The sequence below is a fragment of the Rana temporaria genome, chromosome 8 (assembly GCF_905171775.1).
Source record: "Rana temporaria chromosome 8, aRanTem1.1, whole genome shotgun sequence".
NCBI lineage: Eukaryota > Metazoa > Chordata > Amphibia > Anura > Ranidae > Rana > Rana temporaria.
In genome coordinates, this window is record NC_053496.1 from 51,052,795 (window position 1) to 51,067,400 (window position 14,606).

A 14,606-nucleotide genomic window follows, 5' to 3' on the forward strand; every position below is an offset into this window, starting at 1 on the left:
CACAAAATTAATTAAGGGTTTTCCGTTAAACAAGTCTGAAAGAAAACTGTTTGTGGATGATATAAAAGTGTAATTTAATATTCCGCATCAGCTGGGGAGTATTGGTAATGTCAGAGGAAGATGGGATTTTCCAGACACTAAATGCACCAAAACATATCGGAGGATAATGATATATTTACGGCGTCTTTCTCACAGACACAAGTCTTCCCACAAGTCTTCCCACATATTTAATAAGTCAACAGAAAGAGCGCTATTTTTGTGTTTTAAAGGGTATAACTTACCAAACCCATCTGATCTCCTTTTACCAAAAATGTCCCCCCAGATGTTTTTATATCAATATCGCAACTAACACTGAGGCCGCGTACACACGGTCGGTCCAAACCGATGAAAACGGCCTGAAGTTTTATCGGTCCAAACCGACCGTGTGTACGGCCAATCGGTCTGTTGTCCTTCGGACAAAAATTATAGAACTTGCTTTAAAATCGAACCGATGGATGGCTGACCATCAGTCAAAACCGATGGTTAGTACACAAAAGCATCGGTTCAAAACCCGCGCATGCTCAGAATCAAGTCGACGCATGCTTGGAAGCATGGAACTTAATTTTTTTCAGTGTGTCGTGTGTTTTACATCACCGCGTTCTGACCCGATCGGGTTTTGAACTGATGGTGTGTACGCACATCAGACCATCGGTCTGTTTCAGCGGTGAACCGATGAAAACGGTCCGTCGGACCATTCTCATTGGATGGATCCACTGTATGTACGCGGCCTAAGGCTGCATTTACATTTGTGTAGCGTGTGAACACATGAAAATCACAAACTATCATGAAACATTCAAGAAACGCAAGTGTAAAACCCCCACTAGGGGCCGACTACGTGTCGTAGTGGACTCTGTTATTAATCGCCTCTCCACTGGCGCGACACTAATGATCCCATAAGGGGTGTCGCTCCACGGGAGTGGAATGAACATATGTTTTAAGTCCACTGCGTCCCTATCTCATGTGTTATTTCATGATTTATGTTGATGAACACGATTCGTTTACTTAATACATGTTTCCCGACGTCGTTGCACGACGTACAAGTTTTAACTGTACCTTGTAATACCACGTGAAACTTTAATAAAGAAACATTGAATAAAAAAAAAAAAAAGAAACGCAAGTGTGACTCTGCTGAGTCTGGCATTATTTCTTCTTGCTGAGCCACCTTACATGGTGGATAGTTCCCTGCCCTATTCCTTAGACATCATTGCCTCATGTCTTGTTTCTCTTGAACCCATTGCTCCTCTCACAAACTTCCTATTTAAGCCTTACCTTTGCGGATTATTGTGCTCTCTCCAACCAAATATCTCACTTTTGTCACTCCTGCTGCCATTTGTATCTCTGCTACTACTTGTTACCTACCATTGGCCTGTTCCTTGATTACGCTTCCACTTGATCCCAACCTGCAGCCACTTGTTATTGATCTTTGGTTTATTTGTTGACTACGCTTCAGCTTGATACCTACCTGCTACATCTGGAACTAGACCCTGGCTTGCACACCTCCTGGTGACCATGACCTGGTACTAACACACAGCAAAACCCATCTCCACCATCAGGAGATCTGGAGAATATCGGTTAGTGTTTAGACCCCGCACCTCAGGTGAGCCTGTGTCATCTGCCAGGGTGACCTGCTTGTGTACTTATTCAGCTGGTCAGTGGGAAACTGTCTACTGCTATAGCTACTGGTCTCCGAGCCTGACCCGTGACCATGACACATTGAGACCTGACTTTCTGCTGCAGTTAGGCAATACAGCCTGTTCAGTTCCTGCCCCCCAAAATGTAATTAGACAGTGAAGCAGCAGCAGTAAAATGTCCTATTAGAATGTTACGTTTAAACAGAAGTGTACTGGTTGGTTTCTAGTGATACCCCTCTCTCTCCCCAAGTCTAAATCCTCCTCTGCATTAGAAGAGAAAATGTGTCATGTAAATTTCAGGTACTTACACTAGCTGCATGTAAATATATTTAATGATGTATTTTTTATTTATGAATCCATACCTGCATTAACCTGGTATCTCTATATATCTTCCCGGAGATCATTTTTAAAGAATATATAAAACAAAAAGATATTTTTGGGTGGAGTGGGGCAGAGAGAGTTTAACACTGGTTCACCTTCACTGTTGTCCAGGACCTCTGTAGGGAGATCTCCCTGGACCTCTTCTGACAGGCTAGGACCTCTGTAGGGAGATCTCCCTGGACCTCTTCTGACAGGCTAAGACCTCTGTAGGGAGATCTCCCTGGACCTCTTCTGACAGGCTAAGCCCTGATTTGTCATCCAGCCAACTGAATTTACAGTGTATCTGTGTGGAGATGCCACTGCAGGGCAAAGTACACACAAATACTGTATAGTATCATGCACTCTGGGCCAGATCCACAAAAGGGATACGCCGGCGTATCTACTGATACGCCGTCGTATCCCTGTTTCTATCTATGCGACTGATTCACAGAATCAGTTACGCATAGATATTCCTAAGATCCGGCAGGTGTAATAGTTTTACACTGTCGGATCTTAGAAAACAGTACCTCGGCCGCCGCTGGGGGCATTTCTCGTCGAAATTCCGCGTCGGGTATGCAAATTAGCACTTACGGAGATCCACAAAGCGGTTTCCCTTCGTGAAGTCTCCGTAAGTTGTTAGTTTGCAAACGCAAAATTAGGGCTACTTTTACAAAGTGTAAAGTTAGTACACCATGTAAAAGTAGACCCTTCTTTCCCGCGGCGCTGTCAAATTTTTATTTTATTTAATTTTTTTCCGCCGCATCTCTTTTTTTTCCCAACGCAACTTTTTTTACCCGGCGCGATTCACAAAACTCGGCGTAACGTAACTTTGCGCAAAGCACGTCGGGAAAATCGCGTCGGGAGCATGCGCAGTATGTCCGGCGCGGGAGCGCGCCTAATTTAAATGGGACTCGCCCCATTAGATTGGGCCCGCCTTGCGCCGGACGAATTTAAGTTACACCGCTGAAAATTTCTAGGTAAGTGCTTTGTGGATCGGGCACTTAGGTAGAGATTTTGCGGCAGGGTAACTTAAATAGGAAAAGTTAAGTTACGGCCGCTCGTTGTGGATCTGGCCCTCTATTAGTAACTATAGGGCTACATGCAGAATGCATAGGTCTGTGACATTACCACTGTGCTGTAAAGCCAAGCTGGGTCTCAGTCACTGGTGGAAGGTCACGCCTGTATATAATGAAAACTGTCCAGATACTGCCACATTCACCCACACCAGATTTCTTAGTGTCTATAAATGGTACATTATTATTATTATTATTATTATTATACATGATTTATATAGCGCAAACAGTTTATGCAGCGCTTTACAATGTAGAGGGAGGACAGCACAATTACAATACAGTTCAATACAGAGGGTACAGGAGGGTCCTGCTCCTAGAGCTTACACTCTAAAGGGGGGGGGGGGACACAAGAGGTAATTTCTGCAGAAAATAAACAGAAACATAAAGCTGGACCAAAAGACAAAATGTGCGTTTTCCCTTTAGGAATCAATCAACTTGGTCTAGACTAATTTATTCTGCATAACTGAGATTCAAAATACTCAAAGAGAATGTGAGATTAGCACAACAAACATAACAATGTTTTTAGACGTGTCATTCTTACACATTGGTCAGTGAATCCAGGCCTTTGAAGACATCTTTTGGAAGAGACTGCAAATTGTTATTGGCCAGGCTCCTGCAAAGCAAACAAAATTAGAATATCATGTAAAGGTCACATCAACCCAAATATCATTCTCACAACTGTCATGGAAAAATTTGAGATGAGTATACAAATGCATTTAATTTGATAGCAGATATCAGTTACTCTGATAAAATGACTACTCTTAAAAAGCTTTGCTGTGCACTATTTGTACTGTTTGTACAGTTGTTTTCTGCAATGACATCTTATAATAAGAGTAATTTAGAGGCAACAAATAGCATATACAGTATAAGTAAATCATACATTCTTCTGATCTTCTATCCAGTTCAACAAAAGATAAATTGCCACAGGTTCAAGATTGTTTTCCTTTTTAAAGAACTAGTTTAAAGGGTCACTAAAGGAAAACATTTTCACTTTTAAACTGGTTTCATGTTTCTGTTAAGTAAAGAGACAAACAGAACAAAAACAAACAAATCCAGGGCAGTGTTTTGTTTTTAAAATGAATCTGATTGGTTCTGTTAAGTTTTAGACACACAGTAATGACAGCTTAGACCACCGTGAAAAGCTCCCAGTATGATGGTTATAAGGAAATAGACAAGCAGGAAGTGTGGAGATCAGAGCAGTTTTACAGCAACATCAAAGCAAAAACGAGCAATGAGGACATGAAACCAGTACTGCAGTGAGGTAAAGGAAGCTATTTAGCTAAAAAAAAAAAATTCCCCTTAATCCTTTAATGATAAAACTAACAAGCAAACTTACGTAATATCAGGTTATGTGCATTGGCCTTGTCTCTCTTTCTTGTATTGGGTTTTCAAAAAGAGGGACATTGCAATACAGTTATGTCCATTAGATTGCCAGACAATTGTATTGTACAGGTTTATCACAGGAATCTAATAAATGTGTATATGATGGTAGATGATGGGATTGGGGCTGCATAAAGAAAGGGGGGTTTTAAGAACTCATAGCGAAAGGACTTGGAGATGTGCACTGATTTTCTATCATTGTTTGAGTGTGTTTTATAGGAGAAGGAGAGGTGCCCAAGGGTTGAAAAAGAGCAAGAAGCCCCAGTTAGTATAGAGAAAAGAAGGAGAGGTGCCCAAAGCTTGGGTCACAATATGTAGAACAGAAAAACAATGGACAAAATGGAAGGAGATGTGGTGTAACGGAGGGAGAGGGAAGAGAGGAGAGTGTTATTGTGGAAGATGGGGGGGAGTCACGACTGGATTACGGGCAGGGCCTGGCTGGGGGACTGAAACTCAATAAAGGCATCTAGCTAATCAAAAAGTAATATTTGAGGGTGCACTCTGGATAACTTTTGATGGTCCATGGAGAACACGTTTTATGCCGCGTACACACGATTGTTTTTTCCAATGAAAAAGGTCAGATGGATTTTTTCCACAGACTTTTTTCCTAAGGAATTCCATCGGAGTTTAGAAATGGAACATGTTCTATTTTACTCCAATGTGCATTTGGTCAGGCAGAAGCGCGATCGTGTGTACGCGGCATTAGGAGTTTTTTGGGTATCGATCAGGATAACGGATAAGGCATTCCCCTGAAATAAACGGTTTAATTCCATTTCAAGATGGAACAGAAGTTCCATTAATCATTGGTTTTGTTAGCAGTAATGTGACTGTTCTCTCAGTTACCTGATTGGACCAGTAGGTGGTGGTAAGCACATGATTTACACCCTGACATTAAAGGGTCACTAAAGGAATTTTTTTTTTTAGCTAAATAGCTTCCTTTACCTTGCTGCAGTCCTGGTTTTATGTCCTCATTGTTCGTTTTTGCTCTGATGTTGCTGTAAATCCTCTCTGTTTTGGACACTTCCTGGTTGCCTGTTTCCTGATAACCACAGTACTGGGAGATTTCTCACGGTGGTCACTAATCAAGGAGCTGTGTGTAAAACGAAACTGGATTGGTGCTGAGGAGTTTTAGACAAAGTATCACTGCTTTCTATTGGCTGACTGCCCTCTAGTGGCTCTCTGTACATCAGAGAACCAGCAAACAACAGCAAAAACGAAACTACACTGCAGGCACATTATATGATTGTTTTTTTATCAATTTGTAATCATTTTTAAAAGGAATAAGTTAACTGTTATGTCTCTATGCCCTGTAAACAGTCATTTCAGCTAAAAAAAAAATTTCCTTTAGTGACCCTTTAAGCTCCCCAATAGTTAAATATGTTTGCAGGCATGCGTGTGTCTGCACAGTGGCGTTACAACATCACCAAGGTACTGTAAGTTAGGAGGTGTGTGTGGTTGCTTTGAAACAAGAAGTGGCATCTTTGAAAATTTAAAGAGGTAATTTGATTAATAAAACTAGTGCTTTTCTAAGGCAATAAATTTGTGCTTTTCTATAATGATAAGTATCCATGGCACAGACATGTGTTATTTCACATGAGGGGGCACACACACTCACTGCAGATTTCTGTAGATGCAATGCATCTTTAACTGTGAAAACACTGCGCTGAAAGATGTGCATTTAATAAGGCGCGACCTAGCACACATTACACATCGTAGCTATTCACTGCGTACAAAACTCTCAGAAGAAAGCATGTGTATAAACTATTGCATTTCTTTTCTCTGACTGAGAAGTGAATAGTGTAAATGAGGAGCGGGCATGATTTTTAGAGGAAGTAAGACAGAAGATTTATACCTATGATCTTGTGAAATCACAGGCTGCATCTTAATGAGAATTAAAATAAAAAGGCAGGAAAAATTAAGTAAAAAAAAAAAACGAAAGCTAATAAAAATACCTATTGGAAAAGGACTACGCAAGAATAATTGATTTATTCATAACAAGACATTTTTGTGACACTTGTAACTGAGTGCATTTATTACTGGCTATACAACTACACTCTATTACAAGTGTCACAGAAACGTCTTGAGATATATGAAAACACTAATTATTTGTATATAGTCCTCCAATAGGTCTTTTGTTTTCATATATATATATATATATATATATATATATATATATATATATATATATATACATACATACATACACACACAGTATCTCACAAAAGTAAGTACACCACTCACATTTTTGTAAATATTTTATTACCGTATTTGCCGGCGTATAAGATGACCCCCTAATTTTCCAGGAACATTTTTGGTTTTGGGATATAATCGCCATATAAGACCACCCCCTTCCTACTAGTCTTTCTGGAAGCTGAGGGGTAGCCAGAACCGCTGACAGAAACAGGCTTTTTTAAAATCTCACTGTGCCATTACATTACATTCCTCACTGTGCCATTACATTACATGCCCCCACTGTGCCACCACTTGCCCCCACTGTGCCATCACTTGCCCCCACTGTGCCATCACTTTCCCCCCACTGTGCCATCACTTTCCCCCCACTGTGCCAACATTGCCATCACTCACGTTTTGCTGCTTTGACTTCCAGGCCGGTGACAGTCTCCGTGCTGCGGGCGTCCATGATTTGAAAGCCGCGCCTTCTTCTCAGCGTATCACGGACGTCCTCTCATCCGAGGATGAGAAGGCATCTGTGATAGGAGGAACACAGAACAGAGGTGCTGCTGGGAAGATTTGTGTTTCGCCTATCACAGGACACGATGAGAAGAAGGAGCGGCTTTTAAATCATGGACGCTCGCAGCACGGAGACCGTCCCCGGCGTATAAGACGACCCCCGACTTTGGATGCATTTTTTTGCATCCAGAAAGTCGTCTTATACGGCGGAAAATACGGTATATCTTTTCATGGGACATCACTGAAGAAATGACACTTTGCTACAATGTAAAGTAGTAAGTGTACAGCTTGTATAACAGTGTAAATTTGCTGTCCCCACACACAGCCATTAATGTCTAAACCTCTGGCAACAAAAGTGAGTACACCCCTAAGAGAAAATGTCCAAATTGGGCCCAAAGTGTCAATATTTTGTGTGGCCGCCATTATTTTTCAGCACTGCCTTAACCCTCTTCGACATGGAGTTCCCCCGAGATGGACTGGCCAAGCATGTCTAAAGACCTAAACCCTATTGAGCATCTTCAAATGGAAGGTGGAGGAGTGCAAGGTCTCTAACATCCACCAGCTCTGTGATGTTGTCATAGAGGAGTGGAAGAAGACTCCAGTGGCAACCTGTGACGCTCTGGTGAACTCCATGCCCAAGAGGGTTAAGGCAGTGCTGAAAAATAATGGCGGCCACAGAAAATATTGACACTTTGGGCCCAATTTGGACATTTTCACTTAGGGATGTACTCACTTTTGTTGCCAGCGGTTTAGACATTAATGGCTGTTTGCTGAGTTATTTTGAGGGGACAGAAAATGTACACTGTTATAAGCTGTACACTCACTACTTTACATTGTAGAAAAGTGTAATTTCTTCAGTCACATGAAAAGATTTAATAAAATATTTACACAAATGTGAGGGATGTACTCACTTTTGTGAAATACTGTAAACTGTGAAAGGGAAAGTAGGTATGACATGGGGTTTACACATATGAAAAGTGAAGTTCTCTGGGATATTTATTTTAAACAGAGAAATAAGTTTTCCAACTTTCTTCAAGTTTTGGATTTCCTGGATTGGGTTCTGAAGTTTTTAGATTTCAAAGAGTTTTGGGTGGGGAGAAATCTCCAACCCATTGTCCAGATTTTTAGAAGATCAGCAGGCTGAGTGTGCAGGTGTGCACAGCCACAACATTATATATATATAGGGCGAAAAACAGGAGAGAGCACGCATGCAGCAAAGAAATCCAACTGTGTGTGGCAGAAGAGAACCTCCAATGCCCACCAACCTAATAACAAGAAAAGGTATATTGATGATTAGGGCTCAGCATTATTTCCAATACTTGGTACTTTTGGATGCGAGTACACTATTATTGTTATCGCATGTGTCTCTACATGATATCATTTTGTATTACTATGGCACTTATTTACACATTATGATAATTTCCCAGTGTATCAAGCTCCCCATAAAAAGCTTTTAGCGAAATGCATCAGGGCCTGGTGGATACTCCTCTGCACAATACATATTCATACTCCTTTTTTTATAATTGTATTTTTATAAAAAGTTTTCAAAACTACAAAGTATTCATAATAAAGGCACAATGATAAAAGAGTTTTAATGATCACGAGTCACAACTCCAGAAAACTCATTCGTGAGCAACAAACAAGTCAATAACATACACAATGAATGAACAAATCGGTAATAAAAGTTGGTATCAAACCAAATACAGAAACTGGAAAAAAACGAAAGAAATACACCAAGGGTCAAAATACACAGAAGTGAAAATATGAAAGGGTGGGAGGCTAACCTTAGATAAAATTATTTAAGCTCAATCAAGACATGGGAGGGGATCTATATTCATAACTATCCCAGATATCCTATACTTTATTGAACCGTGTCATAGCATCTCTGCTCTTGAGGGGGGCATAGGTGATAACAATGCATGAGGCCGCGTACAGACGAGCGGACCTGTCCGATGAAAATGGTCCGCGGACCGTTTTCATCAGACATGTCCGCTCGGAGATTTTGGTCTGATGGTTGTACACATCATCAAACTAAAATCCCCGCGGACAGAATACGCGATGACGTGACGCCGACGATGACGCGGCGACGTGCATGAACCCGGAAGTTCAATGCTTCCACGCATGAATCGAATCACTTCAACGTCATGCGCGGGTTCTCGGGCCAGCGGACATGTCCGATGAGTCATACTGACCATCGGACATGTCCGGCGGACATGGTTCCAGCGGACATGTTTCTTAGCATGCTAAGAAACAGTTGTCCGCTGGAAACCTGTCCGGTCGGCCGGAAAATTGTCCGGTCGGCCCTACACACGACAGACCAGTTTCAGCGGACATGTTCGGTCGTGTGTACGAGGCCTTAAAATAATTCTCTTGGCCATTAGCAAGATCTATGAGGCCAATTTATTTAAAGGTTTCCCAATACCCAAAAAGGGGAGGTCTACTGTAAAACATAATGTAGCGGACCTCACTTTATATAATCTGTATTTGTAAATATATAACAAGTATTACAACATTTACGTATGTTGAGGAGGTGGAGCTTTGGTAGCAGGCAAGTGCTTCAATAATGAGGGAACACAAATGAGCTTTGTTTGCTATTTTTATGAAATAAAACATTTATGATTTTATAAACACTTGTCAGTACTTTCTTGTGGTGTCCCTTTCTTTCATTTTTCATTTTGTGTTTTAAAATTTCTTTAATTGGGATGTGGTGAAAATTTATTTGTGTCTCATCTCCAATGTATACAGGTGTTTACAGCCGTTATAATAGTAGGCTTGGGCATAGCTTAATGGTCCTGTTAAGAGACATCTCTGCTCCACTCAAGAGACAGTGCTCCATGCTGGTAAGGTGAGATTACGTGTTCATAGAGTTGAGGGGGGTAGAGACAGCTAAGCAAGTCTGGAGGGCTGAGAAAACTAAGATGATTAGGTAAGACCAAGGGGGACTGAGGAAATCTGGAGGTCTCAGAGGAGTGAGAGAGTCTGGGGTGTCAGGAGATTACTTATCAATAAATTAGGGAGTGCACCTATGCAGTGGGGTACTGCATCCGTAAAGGCTGAGATTACCAGGAGAGCTGGGAATGAATGAACATAGATGTACTGAGTAGAATGGTCTGAGGGACCAGAAGCCAAAGGCCAAGGTTTGGGGCCCTAAGCAGCAGTGCTGCTAGAGGGGATCAAGTGACTTGGTACTATTTTCATTACCTGTTTTAATAGTGAAAATCCCCTGCGTGGGCAACTGTTTCTGTTGAAATTTCATTATGTTTAATAAAAGTGGGCCAACAGGCCCTAAAACACACAAATTCAGACTGGCATGAACTCGCTAAAAATGCTTCTACCGAGCTAGTTACCCCAATTTTGAAATATTTATATATATTACACACATATACACACTGTATATATATATATATATATATATATATATATATATATATATACACACACATTTTATATATATATATATATATATATATATATATATATATACACAGTGATGAAAATAAGTATTTGAACACCCTGCTATTTTGCAAGTTCTCCCACTTGGAAATCATGGAGGGATATGAAATTGTTATCGTAGGTGCATGTCCACTGTGAGAGACATAATCAAAAAAAAAAAATCCAGAAATCACAATGTATGATTTTTTTTAACTATTTATTTGTATGATACAGCTGCAAATAAGTATTTGAACACCTGAGAAAATCAATGTTAATATTTGGTACAGTAGCCTTTGTTTGCAATTACAGAGGTCAAACGTTTCTTGTAGTTTTTCACCAGGTTTGCACACACTGGAGGAGGGATTTTGGCCCACTCCTCCACACAGATCTTCTCTAGATCAGTCAGGTTTCTGGGCTGTCGCTGAGAAACACGGAGTTTGAGCTCCCTCCAAAGATTTTCTATTGGGTTTAGGTCTGGAGACTGGCTAGGCCACGCCAGAACCTTGATATGCTTCTTACAGAGCCACTCCTTGGTTATCCTGGCTGTGTGCTTCGGGTCATTGTCATGTTGGAAGACCCAGCCTCGACCCATCTTCAAAGCTCTAACTGAGGGAAGGAGGTTGTTGCCCAAAATCTCGCAATACATGGCCCCGGTCATCCTCTCCTTAATACAGTGCAGTCGCCCTGTTCCATGTGCAGAAAAACACCCCCAAAGCATGATGCTACCACCCCCATGCTTCACAGTAGGGATGGTGTTCTTGGGATGGTACTCATCATTCTTCTTCCTCCAAACACGGTTAGTGGAATTATGACCAAAAAGTTCTATTTTGGTCTCATCTGACCACATGACTTTCTCCCATGACTCCTCTGGATCATCCAAATGGTCATTGGCAAACTTAAGACAGGCCTTGACATGTGCTGGTTTAAGCAGGGGAACCTTCCGTGCCATGCATGATTTCAAACCATGACGTCTTAGTGTATTACCAACAGTAACCTTGGAAACGGTGGTCCCAGCTCTTTTCAGATCATTGACCAGCTCCTCCCGTGCAGTCCTGGGCTGATTTCTCACCTTTCTTAGGATCATTGAGACCCCACGAGGTGAGATTTTGCATGGTGCCCCAGTCCAAGGGAGATTGACAGTCATGTTTAGCTTCTTCCGTTTTCTAATGATTGCTCCAACAGTGGACCTTTTTTCACCAAGCTGCTTGGCAATTTCCCCGTAGCCCTTTCCAGCCTTGTGGAGGTGTACAATTTTGTCTCTAGTGTCTTTGGACGGCTCTTTGGTCTTGGCCATGTTAGTAGTTGGATTCTTACTGATTGTATGGGGTGGACAGGTGTCTTTATGCAGCTAATGACCTCAAACAGGTGCATCTAATTTAGGATAATAAATGGAGTGGAGGTGGACATTTTAAAGGCAGACTAACAGGTCTTTGAGGGTCAGAATTCTAGCTGATAGACAGGTGTTCAAATACTTATTTGCAGCTGTATCATACAAATAAATAGTTAAAAAATCATAAATTGTGATTTCTGGAATTTTTTTTTTTGATTATGTCTCTTACAGTGGACATGCACCTACGATGACAATTTCAGACCCCTCCATGATTTCCAAGTGGGAGAACTTGCAAAATAGCAGGGTGTTCAAATACTTATTTTCCTCACTGTATATATATCACACACACACAAACACACACCGTTCAAAATCGCTGTGTGCTTGTGTCTACATGTATATACATTATATGATCAGAGTTTTCGGAATATATCAAAAGTTATATTTCTAATATTAAAGCTGAATTCAAGGTATGGTTAGTATTGCATAGTTACATTGGTCCAGCTTGGACATGTGCCATATCGGACCAATCTCTGTGGAAGCTGGTAATTATTGTAACAGGCACTGCTACTACAGTGATTGGCCCTGGCTCCTGGGTCCTATGCCGAGCAGCTGTCCTTCTACAGGAGTTCACTTGCTCAGCACAGACCCAATTCAGGGAACTCTGCATTTTCTCAGTGGATGCAAGGCATTCTATGATAAAACATGAAAGAGATTGTGACGTCACCACCCTGCCTCTCTCTATCTAATCCAACTAGAAAACACTTTGCATTCATAAGAAAAATGGTGCCTGTGCTGAGCATGTGACCCGAACTATAAATATAATCCTACCTGTATGCATGCATTTAAAGGTCTTGAATGCCTGCATATAAATCACAAAAGTAATGAAGTCTTTCTAGTGGCTCTGTTGTGTTGATGTCGGCACCACTCTCTGCACAGGTACACTGTGCATGAAGGGTGATGTAGTAAAGCCCCCTCCCAGATAGCAAGCAATTGTGCTGCAAGGTTGAAAATTACTTACTTACTTCTTGCCACAGGGGGTCACTGTGGGCTGAATTTTCATGCTATAGACTTGCAAAACTCTTGCTGTAGACTCTCCAACTGCAACTTTGCTACTGATCCAGCCAACATCAGTGTGTGAACCAGAATCTCACTGAACAGCCCCAGTCTTGTGTGAACCCAGATAGCAAGGATAACTTGCCACACATTTGTGGCAGTGTTGAATTTTAAGTTTGTTAACTTGCTGCACATTTCCACTGGCAAGTTGTACACTTGCAGAGCACTTGAAACACAAGTTCTAAGCGCCGCTTTTCCAGTTTGTAGCAAATTTGCGTAGCAAGTCTCTGACAAGAGCAAAGTTGCAGTTTCGAGTTTACAGCAAGAGCTCTGCAAGTCTAAGCCCAGGTTCACACTGGGTACGATTTGCTTCGATTTGAGATGCGATTTCACATGCTTCGCACTGCCCCCACAGAGATTGACCGCTTCGCACTGCCCCAGCAGAGAGTGACCGCTTCGCACTGCCCCCGCAGAGAGTGACCGCTTCGCACTGCCCCCACAGAGATTGACCGCTTCGCACTGCCCCCACAGAGATTGACCGCTTTGCACTGCTCCCACAGAGATTGACCGCTTCGCACTGCCCCCACAGAGGGTGACCGCTTTGCACTGCCCCCACAGAGAGTGACCGCTTCGCACTGCCCCCACAGAGGGTGACCGCTTTGCACTGCCCCCACAGAGAGTGACCGCTTCGCACTGCCCCCACAGAGGGTGACCGCTTTGCACTGCCCCCACAGAGAGTGACCGCTTTGCACTGCCCCTACAGAGAGTAACCTAACCAGAATTTGCAGCAGACTTAAAGAATGTTTGCAATGGTCATGGAGTCATGTGGACTTGCTGCATTTGTGCAAAAAACTTGGGAAGCCTGGCAAGTCTAGCAATAGCTTAGCAAGTCATTTTCAAACTTGCAGCACAATTGTTTGCTATCTGGGTATAGTCTTTATTTTCAGTACTCTGCTGCCCCTCACAGATGATCCAGAGCATTGTGGCTATGGAGAGTGGAGGCTGTCCAGTCTTGTGTGTTCATCCTGTATTATTCTGGGGGCTGTAAACCTATGATAAGAGTTCTATTGTTATAAATGCACCCTTCTAACTCTCCACAGGCAAGTAAGACAAGGCAGCCTTGTGTACAGACTATATATAATTTCACCCACACGCATAGCTGAACGCCTCTCGAAAAGTATGTACACTTTGTTGAAGAAACCTTAGATGTGGTTTGCGCCAGAAAAATTCACTTACTACATTATTAGGCATGCAGATGAGCTAACATGGGCTCAAATATGTTGCCAATAATTGTACAAGCTGTTTTGTCTTTGAAATCTGACATTTCTGGCTCTAAAACATTCTTCATGTTCCAGCAGAGTTAACAACAAGCACTTGTTTTTGCTCATCACTGGAGATTATAACAATATAATGACAAAAATCCAATTAGTCACATTCAAATAGACTACAGATTAAACCGCAGGGCTTCAATATGTTTGAAAGCATTGAGTTGTTCTGCCTTTGTAAAGTAACCCCATCACCACTCAGCAGCACCAGAGGTGTGTGCAGCCTTTTGCATTAGGGCGTGCACCCCAAAGCTCAAACACACACATGTATGTGTGTGTGTGTGTGTGTGTGTAC

The 14,606-nt window shown here is 41.9% G+C and overlaps 1 protein-coding gene across 3 annotated transcripts in view; it reads right to left on the bottom strand.

Moving 5' to 3' along the window:
* The window catches only part of LGI1 (leucine rich glioma inactivated 1), a 75,967-nt gene that overhangs the window by 16,555 nt on the left and 44,806 nt on the right, over positions 1-14,606 (bottom strand). For all 3 annotated transcript variants that reach the window (XM_040361763.1, XM_040361764.1, XM_040361765.1), the window contains one exon: positions 3,645-3,716. In XM_040361763.1, coding sequence (XP_040217697.1) covers positions 3,645-3,716 — 72 coding nt within the window. The remainder of the gene's footprint in view (positions 1-3,644; positions 3,717-14,606) is intronic.